Source organism: Acanthisitta chloris, unplaced genomic scaffold, assembly GCF_000695815.1.
Source record: "Acanthisitta chloris isolate BGI_N310 unplaced genomic scaffold, ASM69581v1 scaffold5177, whole genome shotgun sequence".
NCBI lineage: Eukaryota > Metazoa > Chordata > Aves > Passeriformes > Acanthisittidae > Acanthisitta > Acanthisitta chloris.
In genome coordinates, this window is record NW_008683059.1 from 27,308 (window position 1) to 37,820 (window position 10,513).

At 37.5% G+C, this 10,513-nt stretch overlaps 1 protein-coding gene across 1 annotated transcript in view; it reads left to right on the forward strand.

Annotated features, from left to right (window-relative positions):
* NEK11 (NIMA-related kinase 11) overlaps positions 1-10,513 on the forward strand; it is a 58,736-nt gene that overhangs the window by 21,190 nt on the left and 27,033 nt on the right. The window contains exons 4-5 of the mRNA XM_009078761.1: positions 2,467-2,531; positions 3,020-3,146. Coding sequence (XP_009077009.1) covers positions 2,467-2,531; positions 3,020-3,146 — 192 coding nt within the window. The remainder of the gene's footprint in view (positions 1-2,466; positions 2,532-3,019; positions 3,147-10,513) is intronic.

Genomic DNA, 10,513 nt, shown 5'->3' on the forward strand with positions numbered 1-10,513 from the left:
GGTCAATATTTATTTCTTAGGAGTATTCAAGCAGGTGTTTCAGTTAAGGTTTCATCTTGTAACTTGTTTATCTTCTGACATATCATGGCAGAATAAGGTGGCTTACACTGGGAGGCATCATCATGGAAAGCTCCAAAGAATCACCCCAAATATTTATTTGTCATATGAAAGCATCTTATAATTATTGGTTATGCAAATAATATGCATAACATTTTCATCAATATGTTGCAAGTTTATATTAGCATTGCATTCTAATTCAAACTAATGTGACCCAAACATCTTCTTTCGATCTCCTTTTCAAATAATATGCTTAAGCAGGGAGGTTGGATCACATGATCCACTGTGGTCCCTTCCAACTTGACCCATTCTGCAGTTCTGAGAGCTTTCTGGATGCTTTTTATACTCCAAGATGCCTGTTGTTAAAATAATAGATAGTCAGGAAACTTCAAGATTCAAAAATTCCGTGGTTATATTTCTTCTAAGTAATAATAAAATAAGGTTAAACCCACCAATGCTCAGCAAGAATATGCAAGAAAAATTTAACTCAGTGGAGACAAGTTGTTTCAAAGGCTCTGTGTGATAGATGGTATGGAAAGACTTCATGAATCTAATTATCACAGCAAGATTTCTGTAAAACTGTGTATATATAATTATATACATCTACTCATGAAAGAATAATAAATATCATCTTAGTTTAATTTCCTGACTGATGTAATGTATGATTAGTGTATGTGTATTGCTCAAGAAAGTTGTCAAATAGAGAACAAATTATTTACAAACATCAGTGGAGGCAAATGGAATAAAACTTCCATTTTTCCCTATGTGCAAACCTTTCTCTACAGGCATTACTTTCAGGAAAAAAAATTGAAAGATTTCTTTAAGAAGTGTAAAGAACTCTTTGCATTGACCCATAAAACCAGAAAGGTTTCTTTTTCATGCCCAGTTTATGTACATACTGCAATGTCTTCTAGTATTATTTTTCATGTTTTTTCCCGCTTGTGAACGTAGTATATTGAATTAAATATTTTTTTCTCTTCTTGCAAAAATTATTTTCAAATGAGTTGTGGACTAAATTGTTTATATAAATTGTGCTGTAGAATTAATGTTTTCTAGTCTTAATGTAGAAACTATTTTGGAAATAATTTCCATGTGTCAATGCATTGTCTTTAATAATTAAATCAAATTTGAGATAATGCTTAAGGATGGCTCAAGAAAAACTAGAATTGATTACTATATTTGTTTTTTCTGCCTACCTCTCAAGAATCTGAGACCATCAGTTGCTTTCTTTACTTGATCTAAATGGCTGAATGACTACTGTATTTGTATTAGCAAATAAAGTTTCTATAGCCAGTATGTACCAAATGCTATTCTGTTCTTCTCTTGAGCAGAGCTGATAACTAATCCTGTGCGTTAGTAAGCATTTAAGAAGTGGATGACTTCTGGTTTAATTGAAGTTATAGGGAGCAATGCTTTTGGATTTTATATTCTGTAGAGATACTTTGTTTTCCTAAGGGGCTGCAGAGTTACTGTCACACGTAAGATTTTCAGAAATTGAGAAGATGCTGTATGTCCTCACATGGTGTGTAGCTTATGGTGTTGTTTCAGACTTTCATGGAAAAATGTCTGTAAAAGCTAATTGTTCTTTTTCTTGAAGTTATAGGGAGCAATGCTTTTGGATTTTATATTCTGTAGAGATACTTTGTTTTCCTAAGGGGCTGCAGAGTTACTGTCACACGTAAGATTTTCAGAAATTGAGAAGATGCTGTATGTCCTCACATGGTGTGTAGCTTATGGTGTTGTTTCAGACTTTCATGGAAAAATGTCTGTAAAAGCTAATTGTTCTTTTTCTTTTCCTTTTATGTTGTTTCAGACTTTCATGGAAAAATAAGTCTGTAAAAGCTAATTGTTCTTTTTCTTTTCCTTTTCATCTCTCTAAAGTTCTTTCATCTTTTACACAGTTACTGTGAAAATTTGAACTACTAGCCTGGTCTATATACGTATTTGCCTTTCAAGTAATACTTTTTCTCTGAAAGATACTTTCCTGAGCTTTGAGAATCTCTTACTGCAGTTTTTCTCATCCCTTATTCTCTTGTGAGATATCTCATTCTCCTGGCAGAAAATAAGATGTAACGCTTTTAAGATGAGTCAGATGGGAAGACTTGCCTTTCTCCCTTCCTCTGCAGCTCATGCTAAGTCTGTGTCTGTATTCTTAAGCTGGGATCCCTGGGTACATTTCTATTATCCTGCTTAGGCTCTCACCCTGCCTGTGGGTGCCTGTCAATGCACCTCTGTGTTTGTATGAAGCTCCTTAATGTCATCATCTGTGTGTTGTCACTTGCAGAGTTAGGCTATAGCAGTGGTGGTCTGGCCTTTCTAACAAGGACTGAAGTTAAATACTTGAAATACTTAATACGTGACTGTGAATGCTTCCAGTTGGATGAGGCTGAATTTCCTTTTATATTCCAGGCGGATACTTCACAGAGATTTGAAAGCCAAGAATATATTTTTGAAAAATAATCTTCTTAAAATAGGTGAGATTTCCATACTTTTAAAAGATGTATTTTGGTACAATAGTACAGTCCAGCAGATGTTTTGTCAATACGGAGATTTAAAGAAAATCATGTCTAAAACAGCATTTTGATTTGTGATCAAACATTTCTTTGACAATCAGACACAGGAAAGGCAGTGAAATCTCTAGCCTTGAGGATGCTCCAAGCTTGGCTGGACCTGGACCTGAGCAGCCTCACGTAATTCGCTTTGAGCCAGAGGTTTGAATCAGATGACCTCATGAGGCCTCTTCAAACCTACATCATTCTGTGATGCTATGCTTTTGTGGTGTTTTTATTTTGAAGAATTGCAAGAAAATTGTTTTTTCCATTTTTTAAAATGCTGTCAGGTTTGGTTTTTTTCATGCGTACAGTCATTTTATAAGGTCTAACAATAGCGGTAACCAGAAATGGTTTAGATGAATAGATAGAGATTTATATTCATAGATTCTTGTTTCTGCTGATATTTTTAGGAGACTTTGGAGTTTCTTGTCTTTTGATGGGTTCATGTGATTTGGCAACTACATTTACTGGGACACCATACTACATGAGTCCAGAAGTACTGAAACACCAGGGATATAACACAAAATCTGACATTTGGTGAGTAGTCAGAATGGTATTTTGGTTGGATTAGGCATTTATTTTCTAGGTCAGCATCTGACGTTATTTAGAAACTACCTTTTCTTTTATAAATGACTCTCTCAGTAGGGTGCTCACACTACTCCACTTACTATTTCAGGACATTTGAATCATATGTTGCAATCTGAAGCATTACACTTTGTGGTAAAAAGCATGTAGTTTGCTGTTATTATGGGTTACCTGGGACTTCAAAGGAGAGTATGATTCAGGCCCAGTGTCTGACATGATACAGGATGATTGCAGACCAAGTTCAGGTTTTGCTAGGAAGAAGGAAATCTCTTTTTTTTCACATATTGAGATAGATGAGTTGAAAGAAGCAACTTTCTGTGAAACTTCTAAGTGGACAAGCAAAGTGATTCCTGGCTGAGAGGATATCAGAAGGACCTTAGGAACGGAACTGAAAAACATTGGCAAATGTTAAAAGGAAGAAAGTACTTGGAAGAGGAGCTGAAAATGAGAATAACTGCAGCGTTAGAACAGAAGCAAAGGGGCACTCTGTTTTAGTAAAGGCCCAAGGGTAGAAAGAAAAGTGTCAGTTCTGCATAGATCAGAACTTCTGAGGTGATGATTAAAGAATCAAGTTGAGAAGCTGAGATCTGTTGAAAGATTTTAGGAAACTTTTAGGTGTGCATATACACCTGCAAGCTAAGATGAAGAATGATGTCTTTGAATGGGAAAATTATCTGGCTTGTTTATATGTGTGTCTAAACCAGCTCATAATTTAGGATTATAGTTAAAACTATTGTGTTTTTATTTTATTCTGTCATAGTATTTCTAGTATTGTATATTATTTCATTACTCTGTCATATATAAGGGGCTTTGTTTCTTTTAAAAGGTGTTTTGTTGTTTTTGGTTTTTTTCTGTAGTCATGCATATTAGAAGGCTCCTTTTTAATAATTACTTCAAATCAGGAAAATTCTGTTGTAAAACATTTGGCCACTGGAATATAGTTTGTTTACTTAATAATTTACTCTAGCTTTGGCTACATACCTGTGACTGCAGGATATAATTCTAAAAGTGGAGGAGAGTCATTTATACTTGCAGCTAGTAGAAGCAATTTTTCACAGTTGACATATTCAATCCAGTCAACAGATATGTCAGGAATCTCATCTCAAGGTCTGTGTAGCTACCGGTGATGGATGTGATGTCAGATCCTCTCGTTCATCTGTATCAAAGAAAATATCTGTTAATATTTGTAGTCAATAAAAATAGATCTAGAGGAGATTTCAAAAGATGTCAAAACAAGTGGGATGTCTGTGTTTTTTGCTCTTTTACTGTAAGGAATAATTTCTTTAATTGCAGTTGATGTGGAATGTAAAATATATGTTTAAGTTCTATTTGTGGTTGCTAGTGTCAATCCATGTAAGTCATTGAAGTTATATAGAGTAAATGCAGAATTTGGTCCAATATTTTTGTAAATGGTTTGTTGATCACCCTTTTAAAATGTATGAAAAAACAGAAAAAAGCTCCCCACCCTGAACTTAGTAGCTACTAGCTTTCCGCTATACTGCATACTTCAATCTTTTCAAAGCATTACCAAGAGCACTTATCTGCAGGTGGAATTGCCTTCAGTAGGAGCTTCTTGGCCCTTGCTGTAGGGGAACTAAGGAGGAGGTGTGTCCTGAGTCACTAGATCTCCAGCCCACAACCCCCTTCTTTTTCTGAGCCAGGAAGCTCTCTTTTGATCAGGACTCACAGGTTTGATTAATGATATCATAATTTCATCTTTTAATCTTTCCATTTGATTTTTCCTCCCATTTCCCCCATTTAACAGGGGATGAAAGACAAGAGGTCACTGATCATACAGGGGAGCCCACCCTGAAGGCTCCAGGTGAGATTAAGTCTTTGGGCCACTGTGCAGGAAGTTCAGTTGCTCATGGAGTATCATAGAATCATAGAATAGTTTGAGTTGGAAGAGACCTTAAAGATCATCTAGTTCCAACCCCCTTGCCAAGCACAGGGACACCTTCCACTAGATGAGGTTGCTTAAGCAACCTCATCAAACCTGGCCTTGAACTCTCTCTCAGTATGAAGTTATTGCCCCTTGTCCTATCACTTGTAAAATGTCCCTCTCTGGCTTTCTTGCTGGCCCCCTTTATGTACTGGAAGACTGCTCTAAGGTCTTCCTGGAGTCTTCTTTTCTCCAGACTGAACAATCCCAACTCTCTTGGCCTGCCTTCATAGGAGGGGTGCTTCAGTCCTCTGACCACCTTCATGGTCCTCATCTAGAGTCACTCCAACAAATCCACATCCTTCTTTTCTTGAGGGCTCAGAGCTGGATGCAATACTCCATGTGAGGTCTCACAAGGGTTGAATAGAGTGAGGAGTTGCCTCTCTTGACCTGCTGGCCATGTTTTTTCTGATGCAGCCCAGGCCATAGTTGGCTTTCTGGGCTGCAAGCACACATTGCCAAGTCATGTTCAACTTCTCATCAACCAACATCCCCCAAGTCTTTCTCCTCAGGGCTACTCTCAATCCATTCTCTGCCCAGCCTGTATTTGTGACCTAGGTGCAGGACCTTGCAATTTGCCTTGTTGTGCTCCATAAGGTTAGCACAGGCCCACTTCTTAAGTCCATCAAGATCCCTTTGGTTGACATCCTTTCCCTCCAATGCGTCAACCATATGACACAGCTTGTCGTTGGCAAACCTGCTGAGGATATGCTCAATCCCTCTGTCCATGTTGCTCTTTACTGACCCCTGAGGAATGCAAGGAGTTGCCCAAGTCTTTTATGTGTACCTGAAGTGACATTATCTCTTCAGACTTGTCCTTCTGATCTCTAGCAGGGCTCCAAATATTACACACAAAAATTCAGAATTACAAGTGTTCCCTTGTTAAATGTAAGAGAATGTAAAATATCTTCTGCAAGTGACAGTTAGTGCTATCTCACTAGGTTATCATGATCCTCTCACTTTTCAGTCCAGTTAATCATTGTCCATTGAAAAGACCTTAATTTGCTCTGCATTAATGATGTTCTCTAAAGAGACATTGTGCTTTTCAGGTTCACTGAAATGTTCTGCAAGTAGGTCTTCAAAACTGGCTTGAATATTCACAGTGCAGCAGCTGGTGCAAAAAGTATTGTCCTTTATAACCCAAGGACAATAGATGGAAAAAACCTTCATGTTTTACAGTCTTTACATATGGAAGTTCTGCAGTTATGCTCAGAAGTTGCTAAAAGACATCAGTTAAAAATTCAGGGATATTCCGTGCTTTATGTCAAATCTGAATCCACAGAAGGTAAATTAAAATTGGCTCATAGGTTTTCCTCAGCATCCCTGAGGCCAGACTGGCCAGGCCATAAGTGAAAGCTGTTGCAGATGACACAGTCTGAAGTTTCCTCCTTTGCAGATGAGGAGCTTCCTTGGGAAGCTCATCTTGTTTCAGCAGTTCACCAACCCCTCTGCCCATTGGTGCTTCTCTCTCAGGAGCCAACAGACAGAGGAGTCAGAGCAGTGCCAGCAGCTGAGCTGAGACAGTGATTAACCCAAGAGGCCAGGACAGGTCTGGCATCAGCCAGTGATGTGTGTGCATCGAATTGGCATTTGGGGCTCACTGGTACCATAAGCCCTTCCTGGGCTTATGCACTGCGTGGTGAGACTGCTGCTGCTGTTGGGGATTGGCTGGTATTCCCATGGCACCAGCACTATGGCACTGCATTCATATGTCAAGAAAACTGAAGCAAACAGTTATCAGCAATAACGTTTCTTTCTTCTTTTCAAAGATATGACCATATAAGTCAAACTTCATCCAGGAACTTTTCAATGGATTTGTGCATATTATATGCAATAATATATCTTGGAGGCAAAAGTGGTAACAGAAATAATAGTTGAAAAGTAAACTATTTTTTTCCCTGAGAGACTTAGCAACTTCTTGATAAGAGATATAAATAACTTCTTATTTGTCTTCCAAAAACAAAGCAATGTCACAATAAGATGTAAATCAATTGTGCTCTTTGTATTCCATCATATACTGTCAGATTTTGGCTGATGGTTCGTCTATTGGGTTGGGTAAATTGTGCTACCTACAGCACAGATCATGGAACTTTCATTTTATTGTGTGTGCCTGTTGGTGCTTTCCCCCTAGTTTGTTTTTTTCTTTAATATTAACAATCCAAAAATGGATTTATTTTATTTTACTGCCAAATTTTGTCTAGAATAATTACAAAAAATAGCAGTAAAACAGCAAAGACCTGAGAAGCAGTGGTTGAGAGAGTTGTGTCAGTATGCATGTACATAGAATCATAGACTGTCTCAAGTTGGCTGGGACCAATGAGGAGTCCAAATCCCTGCTCCTCACAGGACCACCAAAAACTAAATCATAGGACTGAGAGTGTTATGTTCGTCGTGCTTCATGGCAACTTCCTTCTGTGCATGGTGATAGAACTTGTGTCCACCCTCTATTTTCCAACCACTCTACTGACATGGTTCAGGTAGGAGCGATATTGAGGGGCTGGGGAAGACAGCAGCATGGATTTCTCATTTAGAGGCTGATGAGTGAATATGAGGAAGTTAAATTCAGAAACATATTCCTCATAGACTATGAAGCCAACAAATTCTTAAGACCTTCTGGTATGACCAGACTGAGGGATATAAACCACAAAAGTGTTTACATTGTCCGGCTTTTGGAGTGGAATTTGAAAGCCAACTTGAATTTTATATCCTTTGAAGAGCTATAACATTTTTCACAAAAGATGTTAAAAGGCCAACAATGCTTATGTCAACAGTTAGCACCAACTATAACATTTTTTACAAAAGATGTTAAAAGGCCGACAATGCTTATGTCAACAGTTAGCACCAAAAACCTCAGGGTAGTTTTTCCCAAGAAGGAGAAGTTAGAGGTCTGTCAGCTGATTGTAAAGAACACACTGAAGCCTGTGCAGATGCTCCATTTTATAATGTAATTGAGCATAAGTGGCTTCAGTGTGAACTAGTCACACAATAATTTTGCTGAAATTATGTGCTGTTTAGGATCTTTGTCAAACCTGTTCATGAATATAGGGAGTCGTCAAACCAAATGCGCTGGCTGGATAGTTTAATGACCATTTTAGGATTTTATAGCATGCAGGCTAACATTATAAAAATAATTAAATTATATGTTTGGATCATGTGCAGACTGATAAGGGGAATTTGGAAGCAATTTTCTCTTGCTCCTTACTAGGTGCTTAGACCAGAAATGTAGAAATACATCTGAGAAATGCAGTCTTGAGGCAAACGCTTGGTGGTTACTCCCTTGGGCAGTTACAGCTCAGCAGCTGTCCTGGGAAGAAATAAACTTTTTCTGGGACCCAGGGCAACATTTCTCATCTTAAGAGGTATTTATTTAATTTCAAAGATTTGTATTCTGTAGTAAAAACTTTATTCTTTTTCCCTCATTGTTCTTTTTATTTTTTTCCCATTATTTTTATATTATATTTCATGGGACAGATTGGGTTTTCCCTGGGTAACCCTGGGTGCAGCAAAGTGCCCTGGGCATACTTTTCATCTTTCTCCAAAGCCTCAGGTGTAGTCAGAGTACTAAACTAGATGAATAAATCATCTTCCCTGATGTGGCAAATCCTGTGTTCTTAATGGCTCATTAAGCAATTTCTAGCTGCCAGAATCAAGCAGCCTCCAAAACAGATTGATTCTGCAAAAAGAAGTTACAGTGCAGTCTGTCAGGTTGGGATTCTCCTGTTTTTTCTTCTCTCTGGTTGATTTCCAATTCTATTTGATGCTTTCAGATGCTATGTGTGTAGGGTTTCTTTGTTGTTCTTTTTGTTTTAAGTATTTTCTCTTGTAGTAATTATCTTGTTTCAGAGTTTGAACATACATCATAAATATAGATCATCATCTGTGTGCTACTGTTTACTGATTTTGGAAATTCAAAAGCTGTTTGACAATTAAATATTTAAAAAACCTAGGCAATTATTTATGTACCTCACTAGTTGGTCTTTAGGCAGTTTTTAGCAAAAATGCTCTAATTGTCTTCACATACTGATTGAAAAGTACCAGTGAGTGGAGCCTCCCTATTCTCTCTTCCTTCCTTATTTCTACTGTATGTAGAGCCTGTATTTCAGCTTTTAAATTGTTATTTTCTTTTATTGCCAGATGGACCAAAACAATTCCTCTTCTTTAACCAAAATGAATAATTGAACCTAAATTCATTATTTGCTTTCAAATATAATGTTTAGACCCTTTTCATGACAGCCTGTACATATTTCTGTTTATTATCACTATGCTTTATTTTTTTACTACTTCTGCAATTATAAGTGCCACAGTCAAATACTACATTGAGATATCTAAGCTGGTTACTTAGGTGAGTCTCAACCTATGTCTGGCTCTTACCAGCATTTTCTATGACCTAGATTAAGTCAATCATCAATGTCTCAGCTCTCCTGACTGCAGACTGGAGGTAATATTGAGCATCTTTCAAAGCCTGGAAAACTCCACTATTTTCTGAAAAAATATTTGTCAGACAGAACCCAGCTGAAGTGCAAACCACTATAAATAGTCATTATATAAATTACTATGACAGTGTTTATTTTAAAATGTTCAACTTGGTGGTCTATTCTGATCGCCATTAGGACTGGGGTATAAGGTGGTGGTAAACCAAAGGGCCTTTTAAAGTCATTGCAATCATTCCTCCTGATTTTTAATGGTTTAAAACTGGTTCTTAGCTGAGTCTCCAGACCTACACATTCAGATTTCATTTTTCTTCCCCAAAAAAAGTTTAGAGGAAATTTAGTTTCAGATGTTGCAATGTGATGCTCTCACCTAAAATTTCATATTTCTTGGAGTACAAATTAATTTCATAAGTATTCTGAGTATGTAGCCAAATGAGTGAAATCACACCAGAAGACACTTGTGTTATTTGATGCTGGAATTATTTGATTTGAACTTGAATTTTAGCCTCAGTTTGTTATCAGAAATTAATTTGCAAAACCAATTTAACCAAACCTATGTCCAAGCGCTACTAAACTGTTTTCTCAATCAGTTGCTAATTAAAAATTTTATTCTTCATTTAATGAGTAACCAGTTAAGGTAGTTCTTATAATCGGATTTTTTTTTTAACATATATGTATATGTGTGTATATGAAGACAGGCTGAGGAAGTTGGAGCTGTTCAGCCTGGAGAAGAGAAGACTGCGTGGAGACCTCATAGCGACTTTTCATTATCTGAAGGGGCTACAAGGGAGCTGGAGAGGGACTCTGTGTTAGGAACTGCAATGATAGGACAAGGGGTAACAGGTTCAAATTGCAGGGGAAGTTTAGGTTAGATACTAGAAAAACGTTTTTTCCTGTATGGGTGGTGAGACACTGGCACAGGTTGCCCAGGGAAGTGGTGGCTGCCC